The sequence below is a fragment of the Lottia gigantea genome (assembly GCF_000327385.1).
Source record: "Lottia gigantea unplaced genomic scaffold LOTGIsca_114, whole genome shotgun sequence".
NCBI classification, from domain to species: domain Eukaryota; kingdom Metazoa; phylum Mollusca; class Gastropoda; family Lottiidae; genus Lottia; species Lottia gigantea.
Genome location: NW_008707106.1, coordinates 503717 through 524018, shown reverse-complemented (window position 1 = coordinate 524018; position 20302 = coordinate 503717). Strand labels below are relative to the sequence as shown.

The 20302-nt window shown below is 34.8% G+C and overlaps 5 protein-coding genes across 5 annotated transcripts; 3 read left to right on the top strand and 2 right to left on the bottom strand.

Annotated features, from left to right (window-relative positions):
- Positions 1–4639: 4639 nt before the first annotated feature.
- LOTGIDRAFT_171412 (hypothetical protein) lies at positions 4640–5700 on the bottom strand (the record flags this gene model as incomplete). The annotated part of the gene is made up of 2 exons (XM_009047607.1): positions 4640–5136; positions 5403–5700. 2 exons carry the CDS (start codon positions 5698–5700, stop codon positions 4640–4642), a joined length of 795 nt encoding a protein of 264 aa, XP_009045855.1.
- Positions 5701–6553: 853 nt separating this feature from the next.
- LOTGIDRAFT_171411 (hypothetical protein) lies at positions 6554–7535 on the bottom strand (the record flags this gene model as incomplete). Its single annotated transcript, XM_009047606.1, has 2 exons — positions 6554–6710; positions 7390–7535. 2 exons carry the CDS (start codon positions 7533–7535, stop codon positions 6554–6556), a joined length of 303 nt encoding a protein of 100 aa, XP_009045854.1.
- Positions 7536–11539: 4004 nt separating this feature from the next.
- Positions 11540–12621, top strand: LOTGIDRAFT_171410 (hypothetical protein; the record flags this gene model as incomplete). Its single annotated transcript, XM_009047605.1, has 2 exons — positions 11540–11682; positions 12327–12621. The coding sequence occupies 2 exons, from the start codon at positions 11540–11542 to the stop codon at positions 12619–12621; spliced, it is 438 nt and encodes a 145-aa protein (XP_009045853.1).
- Positions 12622–14596: 1975 nt separating this feature from the next.
- LOTGIDRAFT_171409 (hypothetical protein) lies at positions 14597–15424 on the top strand (the record flags this gene model as incomplete). The annotated part of the gene is made up of 1 exon (XM_009047604.1): positions 14597–15424. One exon carries the CDS (start codon positions 14597–14599, stop codon positions 15422–15424), a length of 828 nt encoding a protein of 275 aa, XP_009045852.1.
- Positions 15425–15699: 275 nt separating this feature from the next.
- LOTGIDRAFT_171408 (hypothetical protein) lies at positions 15700–19630 on the top strand (the record flags this gene model as incomplete). Its single annotated transcript, XM_009047603.1, has 2 exons — positions 15700–16361; positions 19108–19630. 2 exons carry the CDS (start codon positions 15700–15702, stop codon positions 19628–19630), a joined length of 1185 nt encoding a protein of 394 aa, XP_009045851.1.
- Positions 19631–20302: the final 672 nt, after the last annotated feature.

Sequence of the window (20302 nt, the reverse complement as noted above, 5' to 3'; positions counted from 1 at the left end):
TCTTGTTGAACAGCTTGATATCTTTGTGCTACACAGTCGTCAAACACTATTAAGTTCTTTCGCTCACTATCAATTTTAGACAAATCTAAATCATTAACGTCTTTGGTAAGAAAAATTTTTATATCCGTTGGATTAAAGATAGATTCTTTTCTTTTATATATATATCTAAGATTTCTTTTATTTCTATTTCATCGTTGTTTTCATAATATTTAAATATGTCCTGAACGTCTTTCTTTGGTATATATTCTAAAACTTTCAGGAATTGATAATACGATTGTTCTGGTGTTGTTGTGTAGATATATAATGAATCGAAATCTAAAAGTTTTGGTGTTGTCAACATGTTAAAGGTCAAATAAGTTTTAGTAGTATATGTCTTTTCGGATATGACGCATTTCACTTCTGTAATTTTTCTATGTCTGGAATTAGTCTTGTAAGGTTTTCTTGCTGCATTAATTCATCATCTAGAGAGAAAACAATACCTAAATGCCCCAAACAATATGTAGGAGAAACTAAGAATAATTTACGAACTCGCTTTAATGCTCATAGGTCAGACATCAAATTAAAGAAAGACAAGCCTGTTTCTAATCATTTCAACCTCGACGACCATTCAATAGACGATCTCACCCTAATCCCAATTGAGCGTATAGAAATTAACTTGCCCGAAGATGAAACTACCAAATTCCGTCAATCTAGGGAAGCCCATTGGATTGAGACATTGAATACAGCAAGACCTATAGGACTAAATATTCATCATAATGTAGGCATAGCACCCTTTGTTGTCCCGTTTAATACAACCAGCAATCGAGCAAGCAAGATAGTTCGAATAAGAACGTCTTTCTTTGGTATATATTCTAAAGCTTTCAGGAATTGATAATACGATTGTTCTGGTGTTGTTGTGTAGATATATAATGAATCGAAATCTAAAAGTTTTGGTGTTGTCAACATGTTAAAGGTCAAATAAGTTTTAGTAGTATATGTCTTTTCGGATATGACGCATTTCACTTCTGTAATTTTTCTATGTCTGGAATTAGTCTTGTAAGGTTTTCTTGCTGCATTAATTCATCATCTAGAGAGAAAACAATACCTAAAATTTTGATTGACTTTTGACAAATATTAATTCCTAAGTGAGCTAATTTTTTGAAATCAGTGTTATTGGTATTTAGGTTCAAAGCTTCTGTTTTTTGGATATTAATTGTTAATCCAGATACTTGACTGAAAAGTTTCAGTACTTCAAATAAGTGTCTAGCTGAATTATAATCTCTTAGTAAGCCAGTTATATCACCAGCAAATGCAATTAGTTTAATTTGGCTTTTTCCAAATTTTATCCCCATTATATTATTATTATTTCTTATTAATTCCAACAGAATTTCAATTACGAGATTAAAAAGATTGGACGACATCGGATCGCCTTGACGTACGCCTCTGTTAACATTAAATGATTTCGTTGTATAACCATTATTAATTACACAACATGTGATATCAAAGTAAAGTGTTCTGATATATCTCACAAAATTTTTACCAAAACCAAATTTTAGAAAAATTTTGAAAAGGAAGTGGTGTTCAACACTGTCAAAGGCTTTACAGAAATCTATGGCTAACAGGAAACCAGTAACTCTCTTTTGTTTTGCAAGTTCGATTGTATCATTTATAATCCTTTTGAATGTGTCTACCTGGTATGGAAGCAGTTTGATTAGGATGGAAAAGTGTATGCAGAAGGGGCTTTAATCTGTTCGAAAATATTTTACTTAATATCTTAACATCAACGTTAATTAATGTAATAGGTCTCCAGTTGGATAATTGTGTTCGATCTTTATTTCCTTTTGGGATAAGTTTGACTATAGATTGCCTTTGGGTATCAGATAATTTTTTATTTTCCAAACTGTAATTATAAGAGTTAAGGAGGAAAAATTATATATATAAGGCCAAAATGTTTTTAAAATTCTATCGTTAGACCATCATTACCTGGAGTTTGTTTAATTTAAAACATTGAATCGATTCAATTATTTCAAAATAATCCACTTTATATTCAAACATATGTTTAAGATTTTCATCTATTTGACTTATACTAATATTATCTATAATTGAAAAATGTTCATGATCATTTTTTTGAATATTTGAAGAGTGTAGGTTTTTAAAGAAAGTATAAATTTCATTTTGTATTGAGGGTTGATCAAATATGGCGTCCCTATCCTTATTCATTAATTTCTGTATAGTTGTGTTTGTTTTATTTTTTTTCTCTAGATTAAAAAATATTTTAGTTGATTTTTCTCCTTCAAAGTAGAAATTAACTGGAGATCTAAGAATTGCTCCTTGCACTTCTATATCATATATATCATTTAGTTTGTTTTTTATAATGTTTAGCTTATTAATTTGTTCATCAATTATCTTTTCTGATTCTGTATTTGATATTTTATTTTCAATCTGTTTCATTTCATCAGTTAATTTTTGTTTCAGTTCTCTCTTAATTTTCTGCTTAGTTTTAGAATATTTTATTGTAGTTTTTCTAATATTATATTTGATATAATCCCACAAACCATTGTAATTTGATTCATCAAAGTATTCCTCTTTCCATATATCTAGACTATCAATTATCAATTTTTTGTAATTATTGTCTTAAGTTAAAAGTGAGTTAAAGATCCACAAATTTGGACCTTTTTATTCATCCCTTTAAATAAAATGGAGAGAAATAGCAGAATGGTCTGAAAAGGACGTTGGGATAGAGAAGCATTTTTCAATCAAATCTAGGTTGTTCTTAGATACTAGCCAAAAATCAATTCTGCTTTGTATTTATTTGTTTCCACGTGAAATCTTTTTTATCGTGATGTAGGTTTCTAAATATATCAACAAGATCTAAACTGTCTATTATCCCTAAAATTTCTTTTTGTCCGCGTTTTTTAATTGTATATCTCCCCCCTCTTCTGTCTAAAGTTAAGTTTAAAACATTATTAAAATCTCAACCTTGTATTAGTTTTGGGTTTTCATATTCTTTAACATAATATTTAAAAGTTCATTAAAGTAATAATATTGTTCTAAATCTGGTATTGGACTATAGATGTTGATTAATATGAAAATATTATTTTGTACTTCCACTGAGACAATATTGAAATATCCATTGATATCACATAGACTATTTAAAACTGTTACATCTAATGATGGTTTAAAAAATATAGCAGTGCCTGCTGAGTTTGTTCTTTTATGTGAAAATAATATTTTGCTTCCCCATTCCTTTTCCCATATATTTTCATCCGATGAACAGCTATGTGTTTCCTGGGTTAGGGTTATATCATGGTTCTGATCTTTGATCCAATTAAAGACTTTAAGCATTTTATTTTTATTTCTCAAATCTCTAACATTGACTGACAGTAATTTTATAGCAGTCATCTGAGTATATCATTATTTAAAAAACGTCCTATTGGTTACATATATCATCATAACATTGGGGTAAAAGTTGAGAAGGTCATAATTACATTGATTTGAAAGTGTAGAAAAGAAAAATATGTGTAGAAATATAATAGGAAAAAAATATAAATAAACATAAAAAGAGAAGGGTACATAATTGATTTTTAACATTAAAGACATACTATTTTTTTAATGCGGTTATTTTATACTGTATTATTTTAGTGAATCTTGTCTGTGGTTGGGTAATTTATATGGAGTCTGTTATAATACAGTTTGGGGAGTCTGTTATAATATATTTTTTAACAGTTTGAGGAGTCTGTTATTATACATTTTTAACAGTTTGGGGGGAGTCTGTTATAATACTTTTTAGCAGTTTGGGGGGAGTCTGTTATAATACATTTTAAAAGTTTAGGGGAGTCTGTTATAATACATTTTAACAGTTTGAGGAGTCTGTTATAATACATTTTAACAGTTGTGTCTTTTCGGATATGACGCATGAAAAAGCTGCGCATGCGCAGAAGTGAAATGCGTCATATCCGAAAAGACATATACTACTAGTTTTCCCAGAACCTGAGCTACGGCATATACACATGAGCATTGGGTTACTATGAAATATTTCTGAATGATTAAATTTCTTTCCCATTTTTTATTCTATATTTTTGTTCCAAAAATCACTCCTCCTCCTTTATACTTTGAAAGAAAGATTCCCTCTCCAGAACGTTTGTTTTTAAAAAATATAGCATTACCCTTATGTTTGACCTTCGTTTCTCCTGTGTCCATTTTATCTATTAGCTTACTTAATCCCTCTTTAACAGTTTTCTTGGTTTCTTCACTAAATCGATTTCCAAATTCTTTAATCGTCCCTAATATATCTGCTACTCCCGAACCTTGAGCTATTTTTTCCATTTCCATGTTATGTCTACGTTTTTCACTTTTTCAGCATCAGCTGTGTTCTTGGCGTTGATGGCTTGCTTTATCCCAGCCGCCCCACCAGCTGTCGCCCTGCAGCGGCCAGGCCAGCAAATATTAAAGGTATGAAAGGTAAAAATCCACCTTCCTTTACACTGTTGTCAATTCTTTCCATATCTTTACAATGTTTATATTTATCGATAATTTTTTTTAGATATTTTAATCCTTTTACCATTGTATGTTATTGTAGTTGGTGATTCCGTTTCGATAGCTCCTATTATTCTTTTTTGTAAAGTTTCTGGTTTCATATTTAAGAGGGTAATTTAAATGATTATTCTATACGAATCATCCGTCTTTCGGATATTTTAATTAAATGTTTTGCTTCTTCCAATAATAAACAATACCCGGTTACATCTCCTCGTGTTTTTTCAATATTAATATTTATGTTTACTCCTGTTTTGAAAAGATCTTCTTGATGAGCTGATGGATCAAAACAGAAGATTGGATGATTAAGTGCAAAATCTACATATTCAAACTGATGTGAATTTCCAAATAATTCACACATATTTTTATAGTTTCTATACAATTCATTATAATCCTTCATGGATGGATTAATTGTTAAAAGTTGGTTAGGATAATTATCGTTGTTTAATCTTACTTGAACTCTACGGATTATAGGATCTTGAGTTTGGTTCATTGCTGCTCTAAAGACATTATTGTTATTCGTTTGAGAATCTGGTAAGTTCTTGAAACCAACCATTAAATATCTTGGTTTAGTAGTGTTAGTGATTGGCCATGTAGTGGATTCTCCAGTTAAAGTTATGCTGCCTATTGTATTACGACGAAGAAATGCTATTTCAATATCTTTAGTTAATGAGTTGAATATTCTCGTTTCTACTTCAATTGATGGTGTTATTACGGGTATGTTAAGAGATTCGATATTTCTAATTTTGCAACTGAAGCATTCTCTCCATAGAATATCTTATCATCATTGATTTCTCTTTGTAGATGAATTTTATATGGTAGCCCTTTGGAAACTTTTCTGTGTTCCAACAGACCGAATAATGGATATAATTTCCAATTTACGTAATTACCCCACCTATTATTCTCAACAACATTATTGTACTGAACTACTCGTTTTTCGAATTCATGATTAGCTGCTCGTGCTACTCTTTCTATTGTGTTTCGAGCAACAACTCTCACTCTAGCTAAATCGGCATCATTTGCAAGATTTCGTACTGGTTCTTTTAAAACATTTCCATTGCCAACATCGGGTATCCAGCCTGAGATTGAATCGAAGTCTTTAGGATATAAAACTGTTTTCAACATTGTATGAAATTCCCCAGGGTGTTTAATGGTTTCTATAGGATTTGAACCAGCTTCCAAAATCATCTCGCTAAATAAGATGGAAAGAAGTTGTTTTCAAACGTTGTATTAGTTTGTGGTACACGATTATGATCTGGGAGTTCCATCTTTTATTTTGAAATCGCATCTGAAATAGGCATCAGATAGAAGCAACCAATTCGATAATAAATTAATCTCGAAAGTGACCCTACCCCCATCATTTAGTTGAGACCTAGAGCCAACGGTTGGTGATATGATAATGTAATCCTCTTTTTTCTTATTAAACGAATAACGATCATATAATTGAAAGATCGGATCTAATCTGTAATTTTTTTCTGCCATTTTAAAGATTTTTAGGTTTTACCCTATTATTTGAAACCATTTACCCCATGGAAATGCAGGAAGAATAACAAAAAAACCAAAGTAAGCTTTAATAAATACAAAGAAATTTAAAACAAACAATTACATGGATATACACTTCTACTAGATATACTCCAGAGTTATCTCCCCTCTTCCACTATTGACAGTCATAGTTCAAGGGTTAAGGGGTTACGACCGCTCCTGGTAGAATCGCTAGATATACTTCAGAGTTATCTCCCCTCTAACACTATTACCAGTCATAGTTCAAGGGTCAAGGGTAAAAGGGTTACGACCGCTCCTAGTAGAATCGCTAGATATTCTTCAGAGTTATCTCCCCTCTTACACTATTGGTAGTCATAGTTCAATGGTCAAGAGGTTACGACCGCTCCTATTAGAATCGCTAGATATACTTCAGAGTTCAAGGGTCACGACCACTCCTAATAGAATCGCTAGATATACTTCATAGTTATCCCCCCTCTTACACTATTGGTAGTCATAGTTCAAGGGTCAAGGTAGAATCGCTAGATATACGTCATATGAATTATATCCTTTTCCAAAACGCTTGTTCTTCACCACTTGTTCTATTTTCGAAATCTCTATCAACAATTTTGAAACCTCGGATATTTGTCACAGAGTTTGCCTGCGATGGTTTAAATATTTTTCGTGATATGAAATGTTGACATCTATTAAACTTGTGTCTGGAATAGAACAAAATTGATATTTTGAAAAACAACAAATAACATATCATCTTAATTCCACCCTCTCGTCTTATGATTAAATTTAACAATGAACATACCTTGATTTTGTATGATTAAATTCCTAATCTTCCAGCGTAACAAAATTGAGACAGTGTTAATAGTTGAGAGTTTAGTCTGTCTATGCCGACGTGGCATGGGCGGAATGTTATATGATAATATAACCATCTGTTACTTAGTGACGTATATCCAGGCAACAATAGTCTAGACAACTGATTGTTACCGGGCGTTAAAGGTAATTATTAAATCAATAATACTCTAGAAAAACTAACCGTGTATAAACTGGTTGGTATTTCACTTTTACTTTTTAAGTAAACAAAAAACAGTGTTACCTCAATCAGTTAAGTTTCTAAATTCTTTGTGTATTTCATCTGCTATTCCCATACCCATTTTCATCTTTGCTTTCAAGAGTTTAAGGATTAATGATCTTTGAATTCTCTCTTTAAAAGTTGGATTTGGAATATTTTCAAGTTCGAATATTATTTGTTTGTCTGCTTCGGGTCTGGATGTTATGTCTTTATTTCTGTATAATATATCGTGTTTAAGTGCAGCGGCGTCAACTCTATTGACTGGCTCTTCACCTGGTTTGGGTTTATCGTTTTGGTCTAATCGCAGATCTAACCTTGTACCTGGACCAGTGTAATTATGACCGGGGAAATGTTTTTCTCCGGGGTATTTTGCCCATGGAAATCCGGGAAGAGAACCTAATGAATTTTGAATGTCGGAACCGAAATAAGTTTTAGGAGTTTGAGCAATTATCATTGACATTTTTATCCAATAATTTTAAAACCTTTTCCTTTTCTTTCTTGTTGTTCTATTCTCCTGTTTCGTAGTTCTCTTATTTGCTGTAATTCTTTCAATTCATCAGACTCTTTCACAGCATCGTTTATTTTAATTCCTGCTTTTGCAACTGACCCAAGAGCTTGCGTTTCAGAAGAAATAAGGGATTTGTTGTTTGAGACAAAGTTGGCTACTTTTGGGATGAGAGATGATAGAGCTGAGAAGAATCCGTCTCCTTCGAATTTGTGTTGTTCGTGTTTTAAAATTAAACTCATTCTGTTTTTAAATGAGTTAATTTAAAGATATTATTGGCCTGGGTCGCTTAGGGATTGGTGAACTTGTACCCCTATAGACTCCGGATTTATTAACTGTGTGCCTGGTTGGTTGTTTGTATGGTGGGGTTGCGGGCGCCAATAAAGCAAAGCAAACAGGTTCACCAAACCACTGGAAAAATTTCCGCTCTTTTAGGAACTTTGTCATTGCAGAGGTCCGAAGAGTAAAACAGGACTTCTTTGACAATCTCGATGGTAAGATAAGTCTGGGCCATTTCCAAGAAAAAAATTGGTGAAAGCTTGTCGAAAACGTAGTCTTTAGAAATAGTTCATCAAAACATTTTCCTCCACTCCTAATCAACAACCAAATTGTCCAAGAAGATGCTGTCAAAGCTGAATATCTAAACAATTTTTCATCAACCAATCAACGCTACCTAATCCCACTCAACCATTTCCAAACTTACCTCAATCTGACCTCTGTATTCCACTTCCCGTTTATACTCCCCAAGATGTAAAAGCTAGTTTAATTCTCTGAAGACAAAAAGGCCTGTGGGAGAGATAACATAACAAATAAGATTCTTAAATGTTGTAGTCCATCTATTACAATGCCTTTGTGTACCCTCTTTAACTTCTTGCAGGACCAATGCTGCTTTCCCACCATATGGAAACAAGCCAACATCATTCCAATATATAAGAAAGGTCATGCTAGCATCTGCTCAAATTATCGCCCGATTTATCTCCCCTCAGCACTCTAGGAAAGGTATTTGAAAAATGCATCTATAAATATCTAAACAATTTTCTCCGACAACAGCAAATACTTTCTGTCTCACAATCAGGGTTTACAGAAAATGACTCTTGCACATACCAGCTCATCAATATATATAACGATATATGCAGTAGCCTTGATGAAGGTCTCGAAACTAAAGCTGTATTTTTTGATATAAGCAAAGCTTTTGACCGCGAATGGCATGCAGGCCTCATTTACAAGCTCCAGTCAGTAGGCATAAGAGGTAAAATGCTATTGCTTCTCTCTTAAAGGGCTTTTATTCTTGATATATATAAATGATATCACCAGTGACATCAAATCTAACATCCGCCTTTTTGCAGATGACACGTCACTGTTCATGGCCATAAATGACCCGACAGAATGCCAAACCCTTCTAAACAATGACCTTAAAACCATCAGCAATTGGGCAAGCTCTTGGAATGTTGTCTTTTGCCCAGAAAAAACGGTCAGTATGACTTTTTCTAGGAAACTATCTCCTTCTTCATTTTTACTCTATTTCGACAATAACATATTAGAAGATTCTGAGCATCACAAGCACCTTGGTATTACATTCAGCCGGAATTGTAAATGGGATGAACACATTGTCAGCCTCATACGCAAAATCAGTCAGTAAAATGTTTTCGTTCTATGAAATATAGACTTTCCAGGAAATCTCTTGAACATATCTACAAATCGTATATCCTACCCCTGTTTGACTTTGGTGATGTATTATATGATAACTGCACAGAAACAGACTCATGTCGACTAGAAAATCTTCATCTCGACTGCCGCAGATAATAACCGGTTTAGTCCGTGGTACGTCAAACTCGTTGCTTTATAGGGAATCAGATTTCTGTTCACTTGAACAAAGTCGAGATCAACATCGCCTTATTCTCTATTATAAGATGATCCATAACAGTACCTTAGTACACTTGTCCCAGATCATATGAGATCCTCCTATGACTACAATACACGTCATGGTCACAAGCTACGAACACTTTTTACTAGGTCTAAACTCTACTCTGATTCATTCTTACCATCCGCTATCCGTGATTGGAACGCGTTACCCGAAAACAAATCTTCATTATGTAGTACAAAAGAATTCAAACTACAGATAAAATCCTTTGCGTCTCCACCATCGTATTATTTCCTTGGCGAAAGATCGGTCCAAATAGTGCACTGCAGACTCCGAAATAGAATGAGTGACCTTAACCTACACAAGTTCTTAAGACACGTTGGTGACTTCTCACCCTGTACATGTGGACATCCCATTGAAGACTCGGGACATTTTTTGCTCTTCTGTCCGAAATATCAGGCCCAGAGAAGAGATACATTACTCACACTACCACAGCACCATCTAGATGAAAAAACTCTATTGCATGGTTCAAATCACCTCAGTGAAGTTGAAAATGCACATATATTCCAAACAGTACATGATTTTATAAGACTATCAAATAGATTCGTTATTTAACCATATCGTATTTGCCCTTTAAGTGATATTTTAAAATCTTGGTCTTTGTTATCTAACCTCAACCATATATATATATATATATATATATATATATATATATATATGGTTGATACAATATATACATTTGTAAATATCTCTTACTTACCTTAGTGGTGGATCTTGTATACCTTCCCTAGTTGTCCACATACCTTAGTTGATGATCTTGCTTACTAACCCCACTGTTGATCTTGTATACCTACTAGTACATACCTACTAGTAACCTTGAAGTATATATACATTAATTGCTGATCTTGTTTACTTGCCCTAGATGCTGTCCTTGTATACTTACCTTAGATGCTGATCTTCTATAAATAATCTAATTGCTGATCTTGCTTCTTACCCTAGATGCTGTCCTTGTAACTTACCATATTTGTGGTCATCCATTACTTACCACAGCTGCTGACGTTATATACCCACAATATTTGTGGATGTCTCCGATTTACCCTAGAGATGGATAGTGCTTGCATACTGTTGTTGTTGATCTTTGTTACTTACCACTCCTACTGGTACTGTATACTTAGTTGTATTCCTATCCTATTTGCTGATCTCATATACTTACAGCAGTGGTGGATCTTGAAATTCTTATCCTAGTTACTGATTCTGTATATGTACCCTAGTTATTGTTATGCATATATACCATAGATGTAAATATATACCATACCTGTGAATAAATCTTAATTAAATATGTGTACATTACCTTATGCCATTTCACCATTTACCGGTTTACCAAAAATTTTTTTTTACCAAATTGATCATCCAGTCTATGTACACTACACCCCCCTTTACCATATGCCGACTCACCATTTCATATACTTAAAACCTAAACACCCTACATTTCATAAATTCTTACACTAAAAAAAGACCTAAACTCACTATAAATTATTACACCCTAAACACCCTTACATTTCATACACCAAAAAACACCTTCAATCAATTTCCTACATTCCATCAAAAAAAGCATATTAAAAATACCCTTATATACAATAACATCCTTGTTTCGCTTAACGTCCGGTTTTTTAATAGCCTCGTTTTAAATAATGTTATTTTTAGCCTAGAAACTTCTAAAAAAGGGAAATAACTCTTTTTTTGGATAAAAAAAAACAGGACACAATTTCTTCGTTAAATTAACTCATTTAAAAATAGGATGAGTTTAATTCTAAAACACGGACAACACAGATTCGAAGATTATTCGGGCGACGGTATCTTTTCTTCATTATTTTCTCTAAGTAAAACAATAATTCCAAAAGTAGCTAGCTTTGTTTCAAAAAACAAATCACTCATTTCAACCGGAGCGAAAGCCATCGGCTCAATCGCGGAAGCGGGAAAGCGTGTAAGCGACACAGTGAAACAATCTAACGAGTTGAAAGAATTAGAGCTAATAAGAGAACTTAAACAGGAGATTAGAAGAAAGGAAAGGAAATGGTTTTAAAGTTATAGGATAAAAATGATTGTCGCTCACGCTCCAAAAACTTTTTTCGGTTCAGGAGATATACAAAAACCATTGAGTTCTCTTCCTGGATTTTCATGGGCGAAATATCCCGGAGAAAAACATCTTCCGGGTCATAATTACACCGGTCCAGGTACTAGGTTAGATCTGCGATTAGACAAAACGATAAACCCAAACCAGAGGAAGAACCAGTCAATAGAGTTGACGCCGCTGCGCTTAAACACGACATACTATACAGAAATAAAGACATAAACTTCAGACACGAAGCAGACAGACAAATGATAATCGAACTTGAAAATATTCCAAATCCAACTTTCAAAGAGAGAATGCATGGGGCTCTGATCATAAAACTGTTAAAAGCAAACGCATAATGAAGGTAAAGCTGTAGTTATTGAGAGATATAATAGAACCCTAAAAAATAAATTATTCAAAAAGTTCACGGAATTGAAATCTCAAAAATGGCTTAAAATATTACCAGAGGTTGTAGATGAATACAATAACAAAATTCATTCATCTATAGGTGTCACACCAACACAAGCCTCGAGTAATCCAAATATTATAAAGTCAATTAACGCGCAACATAACTCCGAAAATGAAATAAAGAATTTAAATACCAAACCCAAATCTAAAGTCGGAGATCTAGTTCATTCTGTTCTAGATGGTTTTATTATTAACACCTCAGATATTTTTGATATGATTGAATTTCGTCCATCAAGACGATTTTTTTTCCCATGAAAAGTTATAATTGAATTTTTCAGGTAAAAGTTGAATCAATATTCTTCAGACAAAACTTTAGTTTATATAAAAAATTTAACGCTCAAAATATTCTTCAGTTTATCAATGGTACAAAAAATGTAGAATTTAAAGAATTTGAAATTAACGACGAAAACAGCACGCCTCGTCACTTATATGAAATTAAAACGAGTGGAAAATATATAGATAAGTTAAGAATGTTAATCATACCAGATAAAGAAGAAGATGAATTTACATTGAGTAATTTTGATATGTTATTGGAAACGGAAACTCCACCATCAACAAGTATTATTAGAAATCCAGAACCACAAAAAGAAGGAATATGAGTAATGAGTTTTTACGAACATCAGACTTTGAATACGTAAAACTATATTTTGTTAATAATGATATATTTACCTCAATTGATATTCATAAAAGTCAACAAAAACAAAAAATTTTGATACCAACAATAAGAGATGATGTTGATGCATATGTTAATATATCAATCTCTATTGAAAAACCAAAATTTGCACCTCCTCTGAATAAGATTAATGATTCGAAAGAACAAATGTCGTTAATATCAGTAGAAGTTTTTATTGATGATGGTAAACAAGAAACATTTCATTTAATTTAATTACCTAAAAAATGGAACTAGAAAGCAGACAAAACTACATGATAGAAAAACAAAACGAACTAAAAGAAAAACTAACTTCCGATGGTGTTCTAAAAGAAAAGAAAACGTTTAAGGGTTACTCTTACTATAAGATTAAGGTGGATGATTATATCCAGTTAGCTAGTGGACATGACGTAACGAATGAATTGGATAAACCATGGGGGAAGTGTTTTACTGATGGAATATGTAGAAGAAAATAGTAGTAGTCTGTAGCTAGTCATTTTGTTTACTCTTTTGTGCGTCTGGCAGATCAAGTCTAAACTCATATCGAATTTAACGCAAAGATTTGACAGCAGTAAAATTACACAAACTCAGGTAAATTAACACTTAATTTAACGATAATACTATTTCTTGTAAAGTTAAACGATAAATTTATCCGTTATCATGAATCGTTTGCCGTGTCATGCTTTTTAAACATTTTCTATCGATGTTTTAAAATACTTATAATTGTCTATTAATAGCTGTAAACAACTTCCGTTATGGTACTCATTTAATCTAGACTACATTATCGTTTTCGATACGTATTATTTGTAATCTGCCAGACTTAGATATATATTTTATAATTAGGCTAATTAAGCATCTTATGTAAAATTATTATTTTCTAAATGTGTATTCATATGTTTGATGACCTTTAAAATTGTTGTTGGATGTTTGTACTTTGTTTTATTATTTAAAATAATGTCTACCTCTGTTGTACAAACCATTTATATTTTGATTCAATATTCTTTATACTGTATTTTCTACTTCTTAGTTGGGTCTGTCGATTGAGGGAACAATAGTCTACGACGTCTAGAACGCAACAATTTGACTTTCATAACGGCAGCACCCACGGTAACATAACGATTACCTCTCTCAGTCGTGGCACATGAAAATTGTCTTCACACTAAGGCTGAGTAGAGTATGGTGGGTAGAGAGCAACAAGGGAACTTGGTTGATCGCTATATACCAAGACCGAATTATTTCGGCACAATACTGTACGTCAATGTTGTATTTAATTTATGCATATTAAATAGTTCGATGTTTTGATGCTGTAAATAAACCTGATTTTGTTGAATTAGTGTGTTTTTACATCGCATCTTGAGGTTTCTGTTCCGGTGTTGCTGTATTGGAGGATTGTCACGAATATACCACTTTTAAGCTGGTAACGTGCCCACTTTAACTCTATCATATTGCGGTGCCAATTCAAATTGGAGTAGTGTTCCAAAGAATTGGGTTTTGGCAAGAAGTACTACTCCCTGACGCCCAGAGTTTTAGAGAAGTAGAACATTTCTCTTCCTATCCCTTTACTGGCGCGTTACAGATTTTGGTGGCAGAGGTGGGATATTCAACAATCAAATTGTATTTGATAAAGAAATCTCACCAAACTACTTGTCGGAGAGGCAGTTTATTGATTTGTTAATAGCTGATGACACACCCCCTTATTCGACAGACCCGAAGGACCGAAGACCAGGTCCGGGAAGACAAACACTTACAGACATTCTTGCTTCGTTTGTTAATGTTAGAGAACAAACCAGAGCACATCGACAGATGCAAGCTGAAGCAGTTCCAGAACAGTACGAGACGGTCAAGGGGCCAGACCGAAGGTATCAGAGTACGTACCGCCTCGCCGGTTGTATTTCACGCCTGATACTGTGTCCGAAGAATATGATATGGCTGGACGAGATGGTCGCACTAGTTATGGAGGGTCCGGTGGAATATCGAGGTCTAATCACAGAAAACCTATATTGGCCGCAAGCAAGTACGATGGTTCAACGCCTCTAATGGATTACAAAGCCTTTCAGGCATGTGTAGAGTTCAACGAATGGACGCGAGAGGAGCAAGGTTTACATCTGTCCGGCAGTTTAATGGGTTCTGCTCAAGAAGTGTTAAGCTCTTTACCATTAGAGGACAGATATGACTATGATTCACTGAAGGATGCTTTGGAACGACGGTTCCAGCAAAAAAATCAAACGGAATTGTATAGAAGTGAGTTGGAGAACCGTAGGCAGAATCCGAAGGAAAAACTTACTGAGTTGGGACAAGCTGTGAAGCGGATGGTGGTATTGGCCTATCCAACTGCTGAACAAAGTCTCCAGGATGTTTTGGCTAAAGATGCATTTTTGGACGCCCTCCAAGACGATATGGATATGGTGTGGAAAATCCAACAAAGTCGACCATCAAACCTTGAAGAAGCAACACATGTTGCCATAGAACTAGAGTCATTTTGTGTATCTAACGAAACAAAAAGGCCTCGACAAAAATACACAAGAACGCTAACAGAGCCAAAAACCGATGATGGTCATACAGTTGAAAAATTGATGAAGCAAATAGCAGGTTTAACTGACGGAATGAAGACATTACAGTTGAAGTTGGAAAAAATGGGACCAGATAGAAAGAAGCCTGACGGAGTTCGAAACATGACACAAAACAACCATTCTCAATCTCCCGTGGGTAAACATTTCACCTCACCTAATGGCCTCACTTTTTGGCCTGCATAGAAGATATACAGAGCTACTGTCTTATCGACACTGGGGCAAGTTTAACATTGATATCAATGGACATGTTTGATAAACTTCAACACAAGCCTCGTTTATGGAAATTGGCTCATGATTTGTGTCAAGCAGATGGGAGGAAACTCGACATTAAAGGAGCAACCAATCTGAACATTATCACAGATGATGTTATCTGCAACCACCAAGTTGTAATTGCTGATATAGGTTCACAATGTATATTGGGCCTGGATTTCCTTAAAAAGCACAATTGGAAGCTTGACATGTCAACAAAAGAAATTGAACTATGTGGTAAGAAGTTGGATCTTCATATGGAGGAAGGTTTGAAACTTTGCTGTGTAACGTCTATAAGAAATATCACCATCCCAGCTGGTGTGGAGATTATAATTCCTGGCAGAATCCACGAGGAGGTGCAAAACAGTGTACATGGAGGTACAGCTTTGATCGAGCCACACCCTCATCTTATTGCAAAGGATGGACTGATAGGTGCACATAGTTTGGCAGTTGTACCACATAACTCTTCGACCGTTCCTGTTAGAATAATGAACGTGTCTACTGAGCCAGTCACTATATTCAAATCGAGTAATATAGGAAAGCTTAGTATGATTGACCAGATTATAAAAGATAAGACCACAAAGCAGTCGCAAAAGCAAAAGTTACCTGGCCATCTCCATGATCTGTTTCAAAGGTCCAAGACAAAACTGGACCAAAACCAAGAAAAATTAAAACAGTTCATGGTAGATAATGAATCATCGTTTGCCAAAGATGACTTCGAATTAGGCAGGACGAATGAAGTGATGCATAAGATCAATTGTGGTTCTGCACTACCTATTAAGCAAAGACAAAGGCGTGTGCCTCTTCATCAGAAAAAGGAAGTCGAAGATGCACTTAAAAAGATGTTGGAACAGAATGTCATCGAAGAATCGTGCAGTCCATGGGCAAGTCCAATAGTGTTAGTTCGCAAGAAAGATGGTACTACCCGGTTCTGTATAGACTACAGAAAGTTGAACAATGTGACGGTGAAAGACGCATATCCTCTTCCCCGCATTGATGAAACGTTAGATGCGTTGCATGGAGTATCCTGGTTTTCCACACTTGACTTGGCAGGTGGCTATGGATCCGGAGGATATAGCTAAAACAGCATTTACTACCTACCAAGGATTGTATCAGTTCAAATTATGCCATTCGGACTTTGTAATGCTCCATCCACATTTGAAAGATTGATGGAACGGGTATTGGCTGGATTGCAGTGGGAGATATGCCTCATATATTTGGACGACGTCATTGTATTTTCAAAAACCTTCGATAAGTATTTAGCTGATTTAATACAAGTTTTTAGTAGGTTAAGAACCGCTGGTTTGAAACTGAAGGCAAAGAAATGTTTCCTATTCCAGAAGGAAGTTCAATATTTGGGCCACATAGTTTCTGAAAATGGAATTTCAACAGATCCTGCTAAAATAGAAGTGGTAAAAAATTTTCTTTGGTTTGTGTTCTTATTACAGAAGATTTATTCATCAATTCTCCAAAGTAGCTTCACCTTTAAACAAACTTACTCGTAAAGACCAACCATTTCACTGGGAAGCAGACCAAGAAGATGCATTTAATTCACTTAAAACAAAACTTGTGACTGCTCCGATATTGGCTTATCCTGAACCTTATACAGCATTTATTCTGGACACCGATGCTAGTGGCTATGGTATTGGAGGTGTACTCTCTCAAGTTTTTGACAAACAAGAGCAAGTGATAGCTTATGCTAGTAAGAGTTTGTCGAATGCTGAAAGGAAATATTGTGTAACAAGGAAGGAATTGCTAGCAGTCGTGAAGATGATCAAATATTTCAGACCATACCTATATGGAAGACCATTTCTGGTAAGAACTGACCACGGAGCCTTGACATGGTTAATGAATTTTAGAAATCCGGAAGGACAGGTCGCAAGATGGCTAGAGATATTGGCTGGGTATGATTTCACAATACAACATCGTCCTGGCCTTGTTCACAGGAATGCGGACGGGCTTTCCAGAAATCCCTGTGTCCAATGTGGAAGAAACGAGCAAAGAGAAAATGAAAGTCGTCTTCGGTCGATAACACTAGATAATTTGTCATACTTGCAAGAGCGACAAGATGCTGACAACGACCTATCAAAACTCAAAAGCTGGCTCGATTCAAAAAGAAGACCCGAGTGGAAGGAAGTATCTCCTGAATCGAAACCTCTTAAAAAATTGTGGTCGCAGTGGAAAAATCTTGTTATACAAGATGGAGTATTATATCGACAAACGGTGGATGCCAAAAATTCAACGCTTCAAGTAATTGTTCCCAAAACTGAAATCAAAGAAGCAATGCGACTTGCACATGATGCACCAACCGGAGGTCATTTAGGTGTGCGTAAAACTATATCAAGGTTAAAAGCTAGATACTACTGGCCTGGAAAGAATGCAGATATAAAGAAATATGTTGCTGATTTTTTGATCTGTGGGAGCAGTAAAACACATGCTGAACTAAGTTCACATGGAGTCGGAGCACCGTTGGAAAGAATGGCAGTTGATATCATGGGTAGAGTAGATCCACCTACTTCATCTGGAAATTGCTACATTTTAGTAGTAAGTGATTACTTTACAAAGTGGACAGATGCCTTTCCCATGTCTAATATGGAAACTTCAGCTATAGCGAAGTTGTTAGTTGAGAATGTATTCTTACGAATTGGAATCCCGTATCAACTTCACATCGGCCAGGGTCGACAGTTCGAGAATAAGTTATTTGCAGAGATGTGTGGACTGTTGGGAATAGAAAAGACAAGGACTACCGCATACCATCCGCAGTCTGAAGGTTTGGTGGAAAGATTTAATAAAACATTAAAAGAAATGCTATCGGCCTACGTCAGAACGAAAGAAGATGACTGGGACGACTACCTTCCCTATGTTATGTCTGCATATAGAAGTACCACACAAGAAAGCACGAAAATGTCGCCAAATTTCCTCATGTTCGGTAGAGAAGTATGTACCCCACTTGAATTGATGTTTGGTATGCAACGAAGAGATGTCCACATACAGTACCAAGTTACGAGATAGGTTTAATGAGGCTTATGAAACAGTCAGACTAAACTTAAAGCAATCCGCATCTCGACAGAAAAAGTACTATGACACTCGAGCTAAAAAGAAGTCATTTAATGTGCAAGACATGGTTTGGCTGTACACACCAACTAAATCGCCTGAAATACCAAATAAATTTCAAAAATACTGGAAGGGACCGTATGAGATACTGGAAAAAACATCAGATATTACTGTTAAGTTAGACATGGTAACAACTTCCAAAATTGTTCATGTTGACAGACTAAAGAAATATTCAGGCACATTATAAACAGATGAAGATGCTGCAGAAGATGAAGATGAAGATGAAGATAAAGACATTGATGATTCACAAATTATTTTTAAAAATCCATGTACTTATGTAACTAGGTCTGGCAGAATTTCCAAAAGACCCTCGTATTTTAACGAATATGTTTTGTGAAGATAGTTAAAGAAACACTTTTTGCTATTTTTACAGGGAATATGGATACAGTTAGTGAGTACCGGTACTGCCGATGGTGCGGAAAACTTTTCGTGAGACATGAAATTGGTAACCACCAGAGGAGATGTTCACAAAAAGAAAAATATACCTGCTACTTGTGTTCTAGAAGATACACAAGAAAAGATAGTCTGCGGAACCATCTTAGCCGAGAACATCCCGGAGTTTTGCAGACCAAAATACAACCCAAACTAAAAAGCGTAGTAAACAAGGTAGACTCCATGACATCTAATAAATCTAAACAGCCAAATAAATTTTGCCCGAGAACGGAAAGCAAGGCACCAATGACTATTTCCGTTGACAAACGAAAAAACAATCCAGAAGTGAATTCGACCAAAAAGCCGGCGAAGAAGTTGGGTGATAAAAAACTTGAAGAAGAACTTATTGTATCATCTTCTTCTTCGGATGATGATCTAGGAGAAGATCCACAGATTATCATTGACGTCGTGCCTACCGACACAGAGGGAGCAGAAGGCAGTAACATGATATTAGATCCAGCCACTGGAAAATTCAGAAAAATGGAGACGCGCTTCAAAGACATGGCGTGTCAGGTAAACCAGATTATGAGCTACACCCTGGAACTGGTTTTCGAAGGCATGGGTATTGTAGAAGAAAATAGTAGTAGTCTGTAGCTAGTCATTTTGTTTATTCTTTTGTGCGTCTGGCAGATCAAGTCTAAACTCATATCGAATTTAACGCAAAGATTTGACAGCAGTAAAATTACACAAACTCAGGTAAATTAACACTTAATTTAACGATAATACTATTTCTTGTAAAATTAAACGATAGTTTTAGCCGTTATCATGAATCGTTTGCCGTGTCATGCTTTTTAAACATTTTCTATCGATGTTTTAAAATACTTATAATTGTCTATTAATAGTTGTAAACAACTTCCGTTATGGTACTCATATAATCTAGACTACATTGTCGTTTTCCATACGTATTATTTGTAATCTGTCAGACTTAGATATATATTTTATAATTAGGTTAATTAAGCATCTTATGTAAAATTATTATTTTCTAAATGTGTATTCATATGTGGCACGTGACAATTGTCTTCACACTAAGGCTTTGTAGAGAGCACCACGGCAACTTGGTTGATCTCTATATACCAAGACCGACTTATTTCGGCACAATATTGTACGTCAATGTTGTATTTCTTTTATGCATATTAAATAGTCAGATGTTTTAATGCTGTAAATAAACCTGATTTTGTTGAATTAGTGTGTTTTTACATCGCATCTTGGGGTTCCTGTTCCGGTGTTGCTGTATTGGAGGATTGTCACGAATATACCACTTTAAGC